The sequence below is a fragment of the Suillus discolor genome, assembly GCF_016758755.1.
Source record: "Suillus discolor strain FC423 chromosome Unknown F5147scaffold_20, whole genome shotgun sequence".
NCBI lineage: Eukaryota > Fungi > Basidiomycota > Agaricomycetes > Boletales > Suillaceae > Suillus > Suillus discolor.
The window spans coordinates 432,018-449,144 of record NW_024541267.1 but is presented as its reverse complement, the minus strand read 5'-3'; the positions used below and the strand labels follow the sequence as shown (position 1 = coordinate 449,144).

General features: G+C 48.1%; 5 protein-coding genes and 1 non-coding gene across 6 annotated transcripts; 4 read left to right on the top strand and 2 right to left on the bottom strand.

The window, feature by feature from the left end:
* The first annotated feature begins 273 nt into the window (after nt 1–273).
* On the top strand, nt 274–5,538 carry F5147DRAFT_689400 (P-loop containing nucleoside triphosphate hydrolase protein). The gene is made up of 20 exons (XM_041436964.1): nt 274–797; nt 845–1,037; nt 1,091–1,264; nt 1,323–1,506; nt 1,563–1,816; nt 1,867–1,950; nt 2,003–3,112; nt 3,256–3,328; nt 3,381–3,508; nt 3,555–3,583; nt 3,634–3,707; nt 3,758–3,840; nt 3,897–3,937; nt 3,985–4,293; nt 4,349–4,668; nt 4,706–4,829; nt 4,888–5,021; nt 5,074–5,129; nt 5,184–5,367; nt 5,419–5,538. Exons 1-20 carry the CDS (start codon nt 744–746, stop codon nt 5,528–5,530), a joined length of 3,720 nt encoding a protein of 1,239 aa, XP_041294220.1. The 5' UTR covers nt 274–743; the 3' UTR covers nt 5,531–5,538.
* Nucleotides 5,539–6,246: 708 nt separating this feature from the next.
* On the top strand, nt 6,247–8,825 carry F5147DRAFT_130921 (alpha/beta-hydrolase). The gene is made up of 16 exons (XM_041428186.1): nt 6,247–6,315; nt 6,375–6,504; nt 6,558–6,701; nt 6,761–6,775; nt 6,832–6,884; nt 6,948–6,968; nt 7,023–7,149; nt 7,203–7,412; nt 7,460–7,518; nt 7,569–7,677; nt 7,728–7,748; nt 7,800–7,938; nt 8,001–8,112; nt 8,173–8,315; nt 8,368–8,382; nt 8,437–8,825. The coding sequence occupies exons 2-16, from the start codon at nt 6,468–6,470 to the stop codon at nt 8,588–8,590; spliced, it is 1,359 nt and encodes a 452-aa protein (XP_041294219.1). The 5' UTR covers nt 6,247–6,315; nt 6,375–6,467; the 3' UTR covers nt 8,591–8,825.
* Nucleotides 8,826–9,270: 445 nt separating this feature from the next.
* On the top strand, nt 9,271–9,378 carry F5147DRAFT_t71. Its single transcript has one exon. It is a non-coding gene; the product is annotated as a tRNA-Leu (tRNA).
* A 162-nt stretch (nt 9,379–9,540) lies between these two features.
* On the bottom strand, nt 9,541–11,538 carry F5147DRAFT_689378 (Dihydroorotate dehydrogenase-domain-containing protein). The gene is made up of 6 exons (XM_041436963.1): nt 11,118–11,538; nt 10,988–11,060; nt 10,877–10,935; nt 10,514–10,824; nt 10,237–10,469; nt 9,541–10,181 (listed from the first exon to the last, which is right to left on the bottom strand). Exons 1-6 carry the CDS (start codon nt 11,445–11,447, stop codon nt 9,862–9,864), a joined length of 1,326 nt encoding a protein of 441 aa, XP_041294218.1. The 5' UTR covers nt 11,448–11,538; the 3' UTR covers nt 9,541–9,861.
* A 374-nt stretch (nt 11,539–11,912) lies between these two features.
* On the top strand, nt 11,913–15,140 carry F5147DRAFT_689375 (transcription factor IIIC subunit delta N-term-domain-containing protein). The gene is made up of 14 exons (XM_041436962.1): nt 11,913–12,105; nt 12,163–12,310; nt 12,374–12,458; nt 12,508–12,592; nt 12,643–12,724; nt 12,774–12,879; nt 12,931–13,049; nt 13,100–13,299; nt 13,353–13,753; nt 13,811–13,947; nt 14,000–14,268; nt 14,322–14,451; nt 14,503–14,724; nt 14,784–15,140. Exons 1-14 carry the CDS (start codon nt 11,986–11,988, stop codon nt 14,984–14,986), a joined length of 2,307 nt encoding a protein of 768 aa, XP_041294217.1. The 5' UTR covers nt 11,913–11,985; the 3' UTR covers nt 14,987–15,140.
* Nucleotides 15,141–15,229: 89 nt separating this feature from the next.
* Nucleotides 15,230–16,630, bottom strand: F5147DRAFT_772410 (uncharacterized protein; the record flags this gene model as incomplete). The annotated part of the gene is made up of 4 exons (XM_041441343.1): nt 15,230–15,784; nt 15,835–16,054; nt 16,104–16,360; nt 16,421–16,630. 4 exons carry the CDS (start codon nt 16,628–16,630, stop codon nt 15,230–15,232), a joined length of 1,242 nt encoding a protein of 413 aa, XP_041294216.1.
* Nucleotides 16,631–17,127: the final 497 nt, after the last annotated feature.

Below are 17,127 nucleotides of genomic sequence, written 5' to 3'. Positions count from 1 at the left end.
AGCAAGTGAGAGAGTAAGGACGGTAGAACAAGACGAAAAAGGAATTTGTTTCGCGTGTACGAGAAAATAACGTGTGCCTGCCACCTGGACAATTTGATCTAACAGAGTCCTACTTGGTAGAGTCGAGGATCACGTCGAGGTCACATCCGTATGATGAACTTGAAGAATGCAACGATCATTGCTACGGTATATTACATAATACATACGTGACGCGGACTCTTTGGCCGCAGCGACGGGAGGTTCCCCATCATTAATTGTTCCGCAGGCTCCTATGAACTGCCCCACTTTCCTAGTAGTTCCCACACAGTCATGAGTCGAGCTTGGCTCGTTCACGCCGCCGTCGGAACCGCAGTGACCCTAGATAAACGCATGAATTTTTCAAAGCTGTCCGCTCAAGCTGCACTAGAACATGACTGCGGAACCCGCCCCACTTGCGCCACATACATTGGAGGGCCTTCCAGCCACTCCCGGCGATGAGAAGAAACCTGCCCTTTCAAAGGAGCTCACAACCCCAGAACATGTCGCTCTAGAAATGAAAGATAATAATAAAAAAAGCATCCGAGCGTTTATCCCCTGGCCAAAGAAAGCATCTAAGAGGATGGAGAGCGAAGCCGAGAACGCAAAGGCAGCGGATATACTCGTCCCTGCGTCATTCTCATCGCTATTCCGGTCAGATCATCCCACTTTTCTGAGTCTGACTGAGCGTGATAGTTCACCGAAACAGGTATTCAACTCGCTTTGAGATGATATTGAACCTTTTTGGTGTATTCTGTGCTGTTGTTGCTGGCGCTTCGCAGGTGAGTTTTCAAATTTGCGAGCTACATCTCCTTATTTTCTATCCTAGCCTCTGATGACTTTGATATTCGGCAACTTGACTCAAGATTTCGTTACATTTGGTTTAGCAGAGAACGAGTACTATCAATCGCTACAGTCTCAAGATGCGAACGTGATTGAACAGGCGCAGGCGACATTGGATGCTGCTGCATCCTCGTTCCGTCACAGTGCTAACCTGGATGCTTCTTATCTCGTTTATATTGGTGAGTTTTTGATTTGATAAGAGTGAGACTTAGTCCACCTGAACTCGTACCAGGTATCGCAATGTTTATCTCCACGTACCTGTACATGTACACCTGGGTTTATACTTCAGAGGTTAATGGGAAAAGAATACGAGAGATGTATCTTCAGGCCATCCTTAGGCAAGAAATTGCCTATTTTGATGATATTGGGGCTGGAGAAGTTGCGACACGCATCCAAACCGACACTCGTAAGTCGTACTGGACTTTGCGAAGGTGGATTGTCGAAATCACGTTGCTCTGAAATAGATTTGGTACAACTGGGGATATCCGAAAAAGTCACCCTTGCAGTCACTTTCGTCAGCGCATTCTTCGTTGGCTTTATCCTTGCATTTGCCCGGTCATGGCGTCTGGCTCTTGCATTGTCATCCATCCTTCCGTGCATCGCAATCATAGGTGGTGTCATGAATAAGTCTGTGTCCAAATATACGCAGTAAGTGTTATTGTCGGTGAGCTCATCCTGTAGCTCTGATCTTCGTTCAATACCAGATTGTCTTTGAAGCATGTTGCCGAGGCAGGTAGTCTTGCAGAAGAGGTCATATCTACGGTTCGCACCGCGCAGGCTTTCGGGACCCAGAAAGTTTTGTCTGGAATATATGATACTAACGTCGATGCATCTCGCGTTGTTGACACCAAAGCCAGTATTTGGCAAGGTGCAGGGTTAGGCTGCCTCTTCTTCGTGCTCTACGCTGCATATTCGCTGGCGTTCGATTTTGGAACCACCCTCATAAATGAGGGCCAGGGTCTGTTCATGTTTCTGGACCGTAAAACTACATTTAACATTGGTTGGCAGCTAATGCTGGACAGGTTGTCAATGTCTTCATGGCCATCTTAATCGGATCATTATCTCTCGCCCTACTCGCCCCTGAATTGCAAGGTAATCTTGATCCCACGTTTGATTCGGCGTTGTCATTCAATCTTTTCTCAAGCCATTACGCGTGCCTGTGGTGCTGCTGCCAAACTCTTCGCTACGATCGAGCGTGTCCCTCTTATCGACTCTGCAAGCCTAGGAGGACTAAAGCCTGAAAATATCACTGGCGAGATTACTTTTGAGGACGTCACATTCAATTATCCATCTCGGCCAGATGTCCCAATTCTCAAAGGCATCAACATCACCTTTCCGGCTGGCAAGACCACTGCTCTCGTTGGTGCATCCGGATCTGGTAAATCCACGATTGTATCTCTCACGGAACGTTTCTACGATCCGCTCAGTGGCTCTGTCATGCTTGACGGAACTGACTTGCGGGAGCTGAATATCAAATGGTTACGCTCTCAGATTGGTCTAGTCTCACAAGAGCCCGTACTTTTCGCGACAACTGTCAGGGGCAACGTCGCGCACGGTCTCATTGGCACATCATACGAGGATGCATCTGACGAGGAAAAGTTTCGGCTCATCAAGGCAGCTTGTATCAAGTCTAATGCAGATAGCTTTGTTGGCCACTTGCCACAAGGATATGACACTATGGTTGGTGAGCGAGGTTTTTTGTTATCAGGAGGGCAAAAACAGCGCATCGCCATTGCACGAGCTATCGTGTCAGATCCGCGGATCTTGCTCCTTGATGAAGCAACGAGCGCCCTCGATACTCGTTCGGAAGGGGTTGTACAAGATGCTCTAGACAAGGCATCTACTGGTCGAACTACCGTCACCATTGCCCATCGCCTGTCAACGATCAAAGATGCTGATTGCATAATTGTAATGGGCGAGGGGCTCGTACTGGAGCGAGGAACTCATGCAGAACTCCTAGCAGACGAAAATGGCGCGTACTATCGTCTTGTCACAGCTCAAACTCTCCGCGAGGGTCATGAAGATCCTGATACAGTGATATCAAGTGATGAGAAAGATTCAGAGAAGCCTAGGTCAGATGACCTCGATATCAAGAGCACCATTCGCTCCATCGACGTCGTCAGTCAACCAAAGGAGAAAGTTGGGGACCAGACTCCAGAGGAAGACTATGGTCTATTCTATTTGATGAGACGAATTGGTGGTCTTCACCGCGAAGGACTTCACCGATACTTGATTGGATCTTTCTTTGCCATATGTAAGTTCGCAGAACACATATCATCAGCTGCGCTCATACATTTTCGCAGGCAGTGGTGCCGCTTATCCTGCATCTGGTATAATCTACGGTAAGTCCTGTTATCACACAAAACAGATACCATTCATCCTGGCATGCGCCGGTAGGGCTCTCGATCTCCGGCTTTTCTGCCACCACAAATTCTGAGCGCCGCTACGAAGGCGATCGGAATGCTCTCTGGTTGAGTTCTCATGTTTTTCTAGAGATCGTGCTGGTGCTTATCTCGAGCCAGGTTTTTCATTCTTGCTATTCTATACGGCTGTTGTGTTGGTTTACAGACCTATTTTTTTGCTTCCTCTGCCGCTGTTCTGACAGCCAAGCTCCGTTCAATGAGTTTCAAAGCCATCCTCCGACAAGACAGTGAGTGCCTTGATCACCGAGTTACTTTTCCCACTCATAAAACCAGTCGAGTACTTTGACAACGACAAGAATAGTGTGAGCCATAACTTCTCAGCTTGTGCAGAACACTCATCAGACTCCGTAAGACTGGCGCTCTGACGTCAAACTTGAGCGAAAACCCCCAGAAGATCAATGGTCTCGCTGGCGTAACTCTGGGAACGTGAGCATTACGAGTCCTCCTGAAGCAATGACATTACTGACTTTGGTCAGTATTGTCCAATCTATCACAACTATACTTGCTGGTTTGGCCATTGGCTTTGCATATGCTTGGAAGCTGGCTCTTGTCGGCATGGGTGCGCCCTGTTTTCCGGTTTCGCGCCTTCCTCTTATAAATTTCGTTTTTATTTAGCATGTGTCCCTATCCTGGTGTCCGCTGGCTTCATACGCTTGGTACGTCACTTGTATAATAAGCTCCCGTTGTGCTACACACCTTTTAGCAAGTCGTTGTTCTGAAAGATAAGAATAACAAGTTAGAGCATGAAAACTCTGCTCAGATTGCCTGCGAAGCTGCTGCGGCTATTCGCACTGTTGCATCATTGACCCGAGAAGAGCACTGCCTTAGTCTTTACAGACAGAGCTTGGAAGGGCCTCTTAGAAAATCCATCAGGACAGCGCTCTGGAGCAACATGCTGTTCGCACTCTCTCAGGGCATGGCATTTTGGGTAATTGCTCTAGTTTTCTGGTATGGCGCGACGCTCGTTTCGCAGCTGGAGATTTCAACGCAATCATTCTTTATTGCTTTGATGGTATGGTCATTTCTTCAACCTCCGGACATCCTTGAAGTGAACAAGACTTTGACAGAGTATCGTATTTGGCGCAATGCAGGCCGGTAACGTCTTTGCTTTTGTGCCGGACGTCTCATCAGCCAAAGGGGCCGCCAACGCAGTCATCAGGCTTCTTGATTCAACTCCTACGATTGATGCAGAGTCAACTGAAGGCAAAAGTGTTCCGAGCGAACATATCAAAGGCCGCATACAGCTGGACAACGTTCGTTTCAGTTATCCTACCCGCCCCGGATTCCGGGTTCTTCGTGGCCTCTCGCTTATCGTCGAACCTGGAACTTACGTTGCCCTGGTCGGCTCTAGCGGTTGCGGTAAAAGCACAGTGCAAGTCTCCCAATTGTACCACATTCGAATAGGCATCTGAAGGTCCATTTAGCATCCAGTTACTAGAGCGTTTCTACGACCCACTTTCCGGACAGATATCGCTTGATGGAGAGATTATTGGTGAATTTAACGTCCAGGCATATCGACAGCAGTTTTCACTTGTGTCGCAAGAGCCTGTGAATACACTCGTGATGTTAACCTCTTGGTGGAGAGAGCTGACTACTTGCCTTGCAGACTTTGTACGCGGGGACCATCCACTTCAATATCTTGCTCGGTGCCTCCAAACCAGAATCTGAGGTTACACAAGAAGAGATTGAGGCTGCCTGTCGTGATGCCAATATACTAGAGTTTATTCAATCACTTCCAGAGTAAGACCTCATTACTACGCAGACTCGAGGCTTACTGACATTATAACAATAGTGGGTTCAATACCGAAGTCGGTGGCAAGGGATCCCAGCTTTCTGGGGGTCAAAAACGTGCCCTCGTTCATTAATAGATGCCATTCTTTGTGCGCTGAAATCATGATTTAGAACGTATAGCAATCGCTCGTGCACTGCTTCGGAACCCAAAGGTTCTTCTACTCGACGAAGCTACATCAGCCCTCGATTCAAACTCAGAGAAGGTCGTGCAAGATGCTCTTGATAAAGCTGCTAAAGGTCGGACCACGATTGCTATCGCCCACCGCCTTTCGACTATCCAGAACGCTGATTGCATGTGAGTTGATCGAGAGCTGGCATTCGTGAACACTTCCTCACTACTTTACAGACATTTCATCAAGGAAGGCAGGGTCAGCGAATCTGGGACCCACGACGAGCTTCTTGCGCAGAGAGGAGATTACTACGAGTTCGTACAGCTGCAAGCACTCAGCAAGAAGTAGCGGAAATTCAAGAACGTCCGATGCTCCACTTATTCATTAATTACAACTTTTGGTTCACATTAATCAGGCCCTAGATAAGGAAGTAGCGAGGCAGAAAAGTGTCTATCGGTTACCATGCAATATATCTCATCTTCCTACCTCTACCAGGTGTGCTGCTTCGTGCAACAGTATAATATACGAGCACCCATGGAACTTGACTTGACTTGGACATTATTACCTGGGAAATGGCAGAAGGCATGAATAATAGAATATCTCAAGGATTCCCCCCTGCCTGCCTTCCGTAGTTCTATTTAGCTCCGATATTGTTGGTCTAGTAGTAGATTCACTGTGCTCCGTGCATTCCCATAAATTTATCAATCCGTTCTGTAAGTACGATTTTATCGAAGCCTACATTACTAACTCCCACGTGGGCACGTGACAAACTAATAAACATTTCATTTCAACGTCCTTTCTGTGAGTCACTCGTGACGGTTACCAGCTTCTCATGTAGAAAGTTGGGATAGCGGAAATGAGTCATCAGAGAGAGCAGCAGAGGAACGGAACATCGACTCATATAGACATCATCGCGACTGAATAGCCTTCACGGGTGGTCTCTTGTACGTTCAAACGTTCAAGAATGGGTCAAGCCTACACGTCTATATAGGTTTTCCCACAATATCCACTACAAGTACTCGAGGCTTTTGCATATTGCCCCTTTTTTCGTACACGTCATTATACATCCACGACTCGGATTACAATGTTTGCTTACGTTCTGAGCATCCTGGGACGGGACGTACACGCACTCAGTGAGTCAACGAAATTAATCAAACCGTGTGACCTTGACATGGGGAAACTAATTATATAGGTAACAATGGCCAATTGGGTTAGTCCAAACCGTGGTGTCGTCTAGTTCACTCTTTTACCCCAAGCTTCTACTCGAAGAACCGGGAATACGAACATGGAAGTCACACAATTGGAACCATACATACTCAAAGGTCAGTAGCGCCATAGTCAGGATCAGTAGACGAGCTCATGAATAAAATTCCAGGCTCAATCAAGGTTATCGACAGGTTCTTTTCTGTGCCCGTGGATTACGCCAAACCAGATGGTCCCCATATCCGAGTATTTGTGCGCAATCTCATTCCTTTGGAATCTGGCACGGACCCTGCGGCAGAGTCGAATCTGCCTTATCGTGTGTCATTCCCGATTCTTTCAAGCATCGCATGCATGATGTTCACTCGCGAAATCCAGTCTTGTATTTGCAAGGTAATTCATCGCAACTTAAACAATTGCGATCAGATGTTAACTTCTGCGTCGTGCAGGTGGTCCAGGATTCGGTGTCGACCTATCTTTCAGCGTAGACTTGGGGAGTGCTGTACGTTGATTTGTCTTCATACACAAGAATGTTTGCAAGACTAAATATACTACTATGAACAAGCTTCACAAGAAAAAGTATCAGGCAAGCAGTGTCACGAGTCCTTGCTCGTCCATGATTGCTATTTGATAATCGCAGACCCTCTGGCTCGATCCTCGTGGGACTGGTCTGAGCACGCCGATAACGGCGGACATATTCCAAACGAAGCAAATGGACGATGAGGCAATTGCCAAGTATCTCAAACATTTTCGTGCAGATAACATTGGTATACATTTCCTCATAACGCTAAGCGTCGCCAGTTGTTCATCTGAAAGATAGTCAGAGACTGTGAGACCATTCGGCACTTTCTCCTCGACGGCAAGAAAGACCCTGAAGCACGTAAATGGACGATCTTTGGGCAAAGTTTCGGAGGCTTCTGTGCCGCTACCTACCTTTCATTCCACAGTGATGGCTTGAAGGAAGTCTTCACCGCTGGCGGTATTCCACCCATGGTCGACTCTCCCGACGCAGTTTACGAAGCCCTCGTTTGTACGTACCTAGCCGTCTGCCCTCATTTCAATTGACAGTTTGTCTAGTGAAGGTGGAAGAACGAAACAAGGTTTACTATTCAAAGTATCCCCAAGATGTAGGAAATGTAAGAAACTCGGACAAGTCTATATCTACCAGGTTATTGATCAACTACAGGTTCGTCGGATCTTGGGTTTCCTAGAAGAAAACAATGTCGTTGTTCCGAACGGCGGGAATCTGACGGTCTCACGGTGGCAACAACTTGGCATACAATTCGGATCACATGGTGGGTTTTGATTTACTGCGAAAATGTGGCTTTTCATTTTCTATACTTAGGCGGCATCGATCGGGTTCACCGTATGTAGTTTCGCTTCAACTTCGCCGACGAGAGCTCATTCATATGCGCAGAACTCGTGTTTCGAGCGATCACAGACTTGTGCACGTTTGGGAAGCTCTCATATGGGCTTCTTGACAGCGTGCAGAACTCACAGAGCTTTGATACCAACCCAATTTACGCGGTGCTTCACGAGCCTATCTATTGCCAAGGGTACGTTTCGGATAGATCCGATCCTCAACGAGGCATATACCAACTGATCATTTCTGTCTTAGGCGGATGGCAAGCTGGTCTGCACATCGCGTCATCCAGAAGAATGATAGGTTTGTCTGGGGGAAAGTGAAGCTCATGTCTGATGATGTCCCCATTTACTTCACGGGGGAGATGGTACGTCCATGGTCATTCCAGCGTCTTTGAGAACCTAGGATTGAATCCATGCACCAACAGATATTCCCCGACATGTTCGAAGACTACCATCATCTACGTCCGTTGCGGGGCGCTGCCGAACTGCTGGCTTACGATGAAGATTGGCCTATGTTGTATGACAAAGAGGCCCTGAAAAAGAACCAAGTAAAAGTGAACGCTGCAACGTGAGTGGAGGATGTGATTGTTGATGAATTGGGCTTAATACCGACCCCATAGCTATTATGATGACATGTGAGCAACGTCCCTTTGACCGCTCTCCTTGTCCTCGATATGAACACCTTCCAGGTATGTCGATTTCGGTCTTGTGCAACAGACAGCGTCTGTCATAGGCAATGTGGAACAACTCATCACCAATCAGAGTTTCCATGACGGTATACACAAGCACATGGACAGCATTCTAACAACCCTTTTTGACTTGTCTAAACGAGAGCGCGATTAGAACAATTTTGCCTAAAGCGGCGAGTAGCCTGTAAGGTGGTATTGACGTGATATCGTCTTCGTTACAGGAGTGACGATATCTACAGCCATTGTATTACAAGTGATTTAAAGCTTTCTTTACTTGTACTAAATGGCAGTTCAGTAACCTGCGTCACTTCACGCAATTCAGATACTCGACTATCACGTTCATCGCAAATCGTGTCTTGCCACATGAGGTGTTATGCCAGATCAGTGTCATGCAACTTCAAGTTCATTCTTACCCACAAACCATCAATGCCCTTTACGAGGCAACAAATTGGCACATACAAGATTGAAGTCAAAATTGGGTGTACATATCATAGAGGTGTACAGTCTCGAAGTCTGAAATATCGAAGTCCTTGGCAACAAGTTCTGCGTGGCCATCACTAGATGCGAAGTGGTCAGATTGTCTCAATAATACTTGAATCAACAGGGTGGGGGACGTACGGAATTGATCATATGCCAATATGCATGAACACTACGCGCTAGGCCAAGGGTATAGTTGTGTCACTAGCCAACGACTGGACAGCTTGGTGCAGCGCTCGGGTAGCTCGTTCGGAATTTATTATATGCCACCCCTGCACAAGTTTTTGTAGAATGTCTCGACTAAGCGCTCCACTTTGTTCCTATTTCAAAGTAGGTCTATTTTGAGCCCTGCCTCAAGGACAGATGGCCGAGCGGTCCAAGGCGCCAGACTAAGGAGACCAGCTCATTGGATGAGCTTATCATCTGGTCTCTTCGGGGGCGTGAGTTCGAATCTCACTCTGTTCAAATTTTTTTTCTGATTTCCCGGTTCATTGGATGATTGTCAACACCATATGCATATGGGTATATCTCATGCAGAGTGGAGTGCACCTTATAGTTTTGATTGACAGAACACTTTAGTGCCATCCAGGAGAGTCGAGCAGAGTGCTAAAGACCTTTTTTTCCATTCTCAACATCCTTGCATTATGAGTGTGAACAATGCAACAATAGTAGGGAAAGCTCAGAACGCAGGCCCAGTTGATGGAGTTATTCCTCTACTGACTTCCGGCCTCGTTTCAGCTATGTCTTCATACTGAACACTCTACCGCACGGGCACATGGGTTATCTAGATAGGGCTCAGCCCTAATAGATGGGATTGGATTTAACAAGGACCTCCTATGGTACAGTTTGCGAACAGCCATATCAGTCCCACTCATCCGCTCTCCAAGCCGGTCCAGCAGTGAGTTCCTGATCCTATTGTATGAGTATCGCTGTGACTTCTGAGTCTGATCATGACTCTGTCAAACTGAGCTTCCGTACAGACTCATCAACAACAGTCTTCCATGTCGTGTTTTCCGCTTTGAGCAGAACCTCCAGTTCGTCCTTGATGCGTCTACAAGTCCCTACACCGTCATAGCCAAAGCCAGTGTACACTTGAACCAATGAAGCACCCGCCCGAGCATAATCCAATGCATCAGCGCCCGTGCTAATTCCCCCGCAGCCTATCAGTGGAATACTTGCAGGGACGTGCGCGCGTAGCGTTTTCAAAGCCTGTAATGCACGTGGCTTCAAGGGAGCACCCGAGAGACCGCCCATCTCAGATTTATTGACTGTTTCAGATTGTACGGATGAGCGATTCCATCAAATGATGGTATATTGACTTACGATCGGTAAGACTTGCGGGACGACTGATTGTAGTGTTGCTGACGATGACGCCATCAATATTGCTCTTGCGAATTAGATCGGCAATATCGACAATTTGTGATTCCTCGAGGTCAGGTGCGATTTTCAGCACCAAGCGTGGTCGTCGTGCTGTTATTGGCGATGGTTCTAGTTCGTCCCGGGCTTTTTTAACACTTGTAAGTAAGTCTTCCAACAGTTCTCGATTTTGAAGACCGCTGAAGGGTCGTCAGATAACGCCAAATGATGGTAAAGGCCATACCGAAGTCCGGGTGTGTTCGGGCTAGAGACATTGACAACCAGAACATCGGCGTATGGGCCGAACGTCTTCACACCAGTGACAAAATCATCCGGAGACTCGACCGGAGAAGATTTATTTTTACCTAGGTTGATTGCAAGAACTGACCCGGGTTTGAAGGCAGCAGTTGTATCGTCTTTCGTCTCATGAAATTTGGGTATGCGAGCACGAAGGCGGGAAATCACGGAGGCAGCGCCTTGTGAGGGAAATCCGTAACGGTTGATAAGTGCTGCGTCATCAGGAAGGTGGAATACGCGTGGCTTCGGGTTTCCAGGCTTGTATGTTGCTTAGACATGGGTAAAGAACTACCGGACATAGCAAACCCACCTGAGGTTTTGGTGTAACACTTCCAATTTCAACCCAGCTAAAGCCGAGATTAAGGATACCTAATAAACTTGCATCGGTACAAGGTCATAGGTGAGTCAAAGGGAAGCGTACCATCAATAGCTTCGCCATCTTTATCAAAACCAGCTGCCAAGCCAACGGGATTGGATAATTCATGCCCCCAAAACTAATTCGAAAGACTATGAGTAACTCGAGCCAGCTTTCGAGTGAAGTAATTGCGCACCTCAGACCGCAATCTTTCATCATCCTGTACAGGGTCCCGCGGGCCCAGTCCGCTACGAAGGACTTTGACGGCAATCCTGTGCCCAGTTTCTGCATCGAATGTATGACGCAGTGCAGGTGTCAAAATATAACGGTGCATTGCGGAACGCGCATCATAGTAATAGACTGCAAACAGACCGACAGAAGCAGTGAGTACCGTCGCGTAGATAGCGGTGCGAGCAGAAGACTGGGAAGATGAGGATGCTGTCGTTATTCTCCGCACAAAGACTGGTGAACGATGAGGAGCTTGCTTTCGTAGAACATGATAAAAACCGGTCGTGCGGAGGTGCATGGCGTCGTACTCGATACGCAGGGAAGTGTGTTCAAGCGAAACTGTGCAAACGTTAAACCGAACTATGTAGTAGCAGTTCGGGAACAAGTTTGTTTATGTACCAAATTTGAATTCGCAGTCCAACATGCTGGCCGCTGTCTCAGTCTGTACATCGTGTGACCTAGTACTACCCCAAACCCTCTGGGACAAGATGCCGCGTCAATGCCACGTCGCTATTGGGCATCGTCTATAATGTTTACGCAGTAACCAGTCCCAGAGTCGTGTATCTGCATATGGGAGCGACAGCTTCTGTGTTGACGCGGACGCGCCGACGGAGGGAAGGACACGTTCTTCGAGGATCTGGAGAGCTTCGCAACGAGATTTTGTATAATCATTTTATCAGTTTGCGTTATGTAAGTTCGTTGTCTCCCCAGCTAGCCAGAGTCCAGAGTCCAGACCAATCGAGGAAAGATTTTGAGTTTTGATCACGTTCGACGTTGACAAGCCTGAATATCATTAATCATTATTCAACGCGTCTCTGGCTTATCTTGTGTCGAGGATGGCAATTTACACGTCCCTGGCAGTGACTACTGTCATTTTAAATCCTTCTGAGAGGTGCCTGCAATGGTCAGACGATGGCCAGGCCTGTATTACCACCAAGGCAACCGTACATATCATGGTAAGAACTCTTCGTCAAACTTTGTGGAAGGAGGCACCTTACTACATTTGCATTCAGACCCCAGATTCGGGTATCAACTTCAGTACACCACCCGATATCAAGGCACTTCGAGGAGACGAGCAAGGGGAGCAGACGCTCGGGTGGTTCAGGACGATGATCGAGCCGGCTCGTGGACAGACTCATATGTGGCCAAGTATATGTCAAGGTAAGCATATGCCCGAGGTTGCCGCTCCTCGGTATTAGTTTTGAGGCTTGCGACGATGGTAAGATTGGGGCGCTATTACTCTCGGATCCCTCGACGTTTCCCTTCGTGGGGTTGCATGCTCCCCTAGTAATCTCACATCGCGGGGCAGGTATGTCCCTCACCGCTTGTCTGACATGCAGCTGATATATATCTTCAAGATGCGTAATAACCATTCTTAACTCAAACGCTGAAGTATCACTTTGGACGGCTGCTAAAAATCACTTGAAGGGAGAATGGACCAATGTGAGAGCTGTGACTCATGTTGCTTCATCCGAGTCCTGAGTTTTGTGGAGATTCAAGATGTTACAGGTCTGTTACTCGACACAGCCTCATCTGAGGATATCATCCGCAACACTCTTCGAGCGCAAGTGACTAGTGCGTGACTTTATAATGTTATGACACATTCTCTGACATCCTGCTCAAGGTCTTGCCTGGTCAAAACAACCGGACTATAGAATCACACCCACTCCGATCCTTGATTCGTCGATGCTTGCCCTAGGAAACAGGGCGGGCTGTATTGAGTTTTTCAGGTGTGTAAATGCGGGTCTTTTTTGGAAATACGTCCTTCTTATTGTGTGCAGGTTTAACAGAAACAGCAACTCAGGAGGTTCCCTCTCGTACATCCATACGGAATCATTGAGCGATCACTGGATCACGCATTTGAGCTGGGCACCTTGGATTACTCACGCTGTCGGTCATTGTAAGCTTTCTCGTGTCTGTCGCATGAACGGGATCTTTATTTTGGCGAAGGCGAATCCCTACTGGCCTTCTCCACTGATAATGGCAATGTTGGACTGGTAAAAGTCACACAAAATCTACAGTCTACTTCGAACGTTGGTTTTGTGCCCGAGTACACAACCAGTGCTGTATTCGACGTCCAAGGTCCGATTTGCGAGGCTGACAAACGAGGTGTGACCGCATTAGCATGGGTTCAACCACCAGGAAGAAACGTACTCTTTGACCTTTTTCTCCGGTCTTACCTGGCTCTAATGCTATTTTTCAGCCGATCCTCGTGTACACAAAACCCGGCCTTGTGTACCTGTGGTCATGGCCCGGTTCTGAACCAGCTTGGAACGGCACCCGCGCATTCCAATTACAAACCCAAAAGATGTCCATCGGATCCTCTGCCATTAGCCCTGTCTCTGGAGTATCCTATGTGCTTCACCGCGACGCACTCATTCTTTCGCTTTTCGATGGTTCCTTGCATGTCATCCATAATATGACCGTGGAACCTACCTGGACTCCTCCGCTTGCAGGCGACATCCTTACCTCTACGGAACTATCTCGCACAACACGAACGTTGTTTGCCAAAGTTACTCCTGCGGGAATTTCTAACTTGGATGTCAACAGGATTGGTGGAATGATGTCGTACGACTCGCAGTCGACCCTCATCTGGATATACGAGTAAATGTCATCAATGATATTATTTACAATCACCCACGGATCTGTTTGTTTTTCTAGAGCCCTTCGACCTGCAGATTTCGGCTACAAGAATGAAGCCCAGCATGAATGTATGCTACTCACTGCACCATTTTGGCAGCTCGACGATGAGACCGTCTTGCACACTGCTTCAGAGGCTTTTGCTGAAATCTCTTGTGGTGAGTCGAACACTTGACCTCTCACTAGTCATTCGATGCTTAGATGGTTAAGCCTCAGGAAGTGCCCCCATTCACTATTTACGTGCACTGATGCTTCATCTACGCAGTAATGCGCGCTTCGCGGCGGTGTGCCCTCAGGTACTGGAGATTTTATCGCAAGTACCACCAGACCAAACAACGACCATAGTCTTACCATCCTGGACGCAAGGATCGAACGATGACTTGCGACCCCAGCTTCGGAAAAGCCTGACTACCCATTTGTTCGGCTGGCCCAATCTCCTATCGCTTCGAATGAGGCTCTCCATAGCCGACCTGTGTTGGGTGCGCGAGTTACGAGCGTCCACTCCGGTACACTTACAGTATTTTATTCACAGAAATTATGCAAGGACCCGGAGATGCAAGCACAATGCGGCCAAGTCGCACAACGCCTGCTTGCCGCCATCTCACACTGCGTGCTGCGGGTACTGGTTCGTCACTTGCGGGCCATCATCCCCGTCATCACTAGTGCGCCCGACAGTCCACTTTCTCTTCTTATCCGCTGAGCCCTTGTCACAGTGCCTGATATCCCATTTGTTCTCCGTGAGGTAGTACAGTCATTACTGCCTGGTTCGCCACAAGATCTATCAGACGAGGCTCAAGCTTTATCAGATGCTCTCACTGCATCATTCTCCATCGATCCTGCAATTGCCGCGCTGCACGAACACTGTCCCGCTTGCCACACCGAAGTCCCACTGCATGACATCACCCGCGCAACTTGTCCAAATGGCCATGCCTGGGGTACGCCTCCCTCTTTCACGAAGCTGGAAAATCCCATCTCAAGTTTTCTTTCATATTAGCTCGCTGTACGGTCACCTCGTTTATACTCTCGACATCAAAGGTGCGCACGTGTATCGGATGCAGCCGGAAGGCCCTGCTTCCGCTTGCAGCGTCGGATGAGAGCCAGTTGCCTGTCGCTGCACAGAGTTGGATCGTGAGGGATTTGTTGGAGGCTGTCCATCGGTGTTTGTTTTGTGGGAATAGCTTCGTGGAGATCGTGTAGGAGATGATGATGTGAATGTGTTCATGCACACGGCGAGTTCTAAATATATCCAGCCTCGTCTTGCGGATAGATCTCGACCCGTTCGGGCACTTCTGAAATAGCGTCGACGTTGAGCTCCAGGCAACTTTGCGGGTTCTTGTGTCTACAATGGCCCTTCATGGAACAACAAAATAAATAAGTCGTATACTACATAGGCGTGAGATGATGGTCATGTCAATACAATCTAAAAATTCATGCAGAGCATTAAACGTCCAGTCGGAACCAAAGCGGTATCATCTTCCACATTCTTTCTCTCTCCCTCGTAGTCCAAATCGCCAGCGCTCTCGCGCACGCCTCGCACTCAGATACTTCTACACTGCGGCGAGATTCCCCAAACCGCGCGTCATCAACGCTCGAAGCCTGACCAAAATCATACAATGGTTGCCCAAGCTCCTCCGCAACATACAAAGGATCAGTGCAACCACGCTCGCGATCAAAGAGATAATGCTGAGTGGCCAGTGCCACAAGTTCCGAGAAATCTCTCCTGCATGAGCGATGCGAGTGTGCGTGATGCCCCAAAAGAAGCGGATGAGAATGTGATCCCATGGAGCGAATGAGAGTTGTGATCGCGTGTTGCGATGCCTCTTTCCCCAAAGCTAACCTTTGCAGGTCTGCATTTGATAGCGGCAGTTGTGCAATAGAAGGGCCACTCTCGTCGTCCTGCTCGAAGAGTTGGGTATAGTGGTATCGTGACAAGTCATAGAATGCAGAAGGCAGGAGGCTTGGCGCATTGACTTCTCGTGCGAGGATAATAACGTCCTGAATGCGAATGAGCCATGTCGTATCAAATGTCAAGAGAAGCAGCCTACTGCAGGGGAAGGGTATATATTGGACATTCCAGGACCACTTTGCATTTCATCAGCACGAGTAACGTCCTCTCTAGCATCCCATCCCTTGAGTGAAGTCGGCCAAGCCTTGCTTAAATGAACAAGAGCTTTGGTTCTCAACGAATCGACAAGGTACTTGGTCGCAAGTCGAAGTATTCCCGAAACCATGCGAAAATCGGTAGGGTCATTCTTCCCAAAGTTTCTGTAAAAAATTCGTCACATGAAAACGCAGCGCACTATATGAGACCTACGGGCCATCATAAAGTGCCGTGAGGAGATTCTCAACGTCCTCTGCCGTGTCGTGCAGTCGCAGAACAGGACACCCTTCTACTTCATTGGTCGTATCTATTTGTAGTGCAGGGTCGTTGTTGACAACCACGGTCGGAGAAGAGGATGTATTATCCGCACTGGGTTGTGGCAATGAGAAGAGATCGCGGAAGAACGCCGAGTGGCGAGCAAGTTGAGACTTGTGCACACGAAATAAGGTGTCTTCTGCTCTCAAAATGATCTATTAAAGCCCGATTGTGGCCTCAGTCTGCGCTCGATCACAGGCAGTCATTATACGCACCGAACCATCACAAAACCACAAATCTGTGTGTTTTGAAGCTTCAGCAAGTGCATTATCTCCTGCAGAGGCTGCAATTTGCGAGTTCCTGTCCACAGAGGATCTTGGTGTATGGGTCAACCTGCGCAATAATCCATTAGGCGGAGGACTTCTAGGTGGGTAATGCCCGTTCGCGGAGATCATAATTGGGGTTGGGTAGTAGCTCGTTTGCATTATCGATCAAGTTGATGATGATACAAGACAACGCCCCGACGGCACTAGGTAGGCCTTATCTTGTACCGTGTACTGCCTGTTAATCACTCGCAGGTAACTGCATGCTGAGGGCAGCTTGAAGGGCGTGGAAGCATTGCCGCAAGCTTTAGCTTGGCTACCTGGCAGAAGCGGCATGGCATGATGGGGATAACGTGTTCTTACACACAAGGAGACCCCTGGACACCCCTTCTTTCCAGCATCGGGAAACACCAATTCCCTGTTCGGTTCGGAAACGACCGAAAAACAGTAAGCGGAGGTTCAGGGTCTCGATGTGCGAGACTTGAAGCTTGAGGTCTTCGGCTTCCCCACTAGCCCTCCCCAATCGTCAACTACCCTCTCGGTGGGTCGTGGTTACTCGACGCAGCTGGTCGGTCATCGTTTCGCGGTTGCAGTCGTGCGACAGGACCTGTACTCCCACTAGGTATATCATAGGCACAATATTATTATCCTAAACAGAA

Coding starts and splice junctions, on each gene's coding strand:
- F5147DRAFT_689400 (XM_041436964.1), top strand. CDS start 744: ATGATATTGAACCTTTTTGGTGTATTCTGTGCTGTTGTTGCTGGCGCT. Junction 1,265..1,322: donor ACGCATCCAAACCGACACTC/GTAAGTCGTACT, acceptor GCTCTGAAATAG/ATTTGGTACAACTGGGGATA. Junction 1,817..1,866: donor CCTCATAAATGAGGGCCAGG/GTCTGTTCATGT, acceptor ATTGGTTGGCAG/CTAATGCTGGACAGGTTGTC.
- F5147DRAFT_130921 (XM_041428186.1), top strand. CDS start 6,468: ATGGAAGTCACACAATTGGAACCATACATACTCAAAG. Junction 6,505..6,557: donor GGAACCATACATACTCAAAG/GTCAGTAGCGCC, acceptor ATAAAATTCCAG/GCTCAATCAAGGTTATCGAC. Junction 7,413..7,459: donor AGTTTACGAAGCCCTCGTTT/GTACGTACCTAG, acceptor CAGTTTGTCTAG/TGAAGGTGGAAGAACGAAAC.
- F5147DRAFT_689378 (XM_041436963.1), bottom strand. CDS start 11,447: ATGCACCTCCGCACGACCGGTTTTTATCATGTTCTACGAAAGCAAGCT. Junction 10,825..10,876: donor GTGTTACACCAAAACCTCAG/GTGGGTTTGCTA, acceptor GCAACATACAAG/CCTGGAAACCCGAAGCCACG. Junction 10,470..10,513: donor CCGAACACACCCGGACTTCG/GTATGGCCTTTA, acceptor ACGACCCTTCAG/CGGTCTTCAAAATCGAGAAC.
- F5147DRAFT_689375 (XM_041436962.1), top strand. CDS start 11,986: ATGGCAATTTACACGTCCCTGGCAGTGACTACTGTCATTTTAAATCCT. Junction 13,948..13,999: donor TTTTGCTGAAATCTCTTGTG/GTGAGTCGAACA, acceptor TAGATGGTTAAG/CCTCAGGAAGTGCCCCCATT. Junction 14,725..14,783: donor TCCAAATGGCCATGCCTGGG/GTACGCCTCCCT, acceptor CTTTCATATTAG/CTCGCTGTACGGTCACCTCG.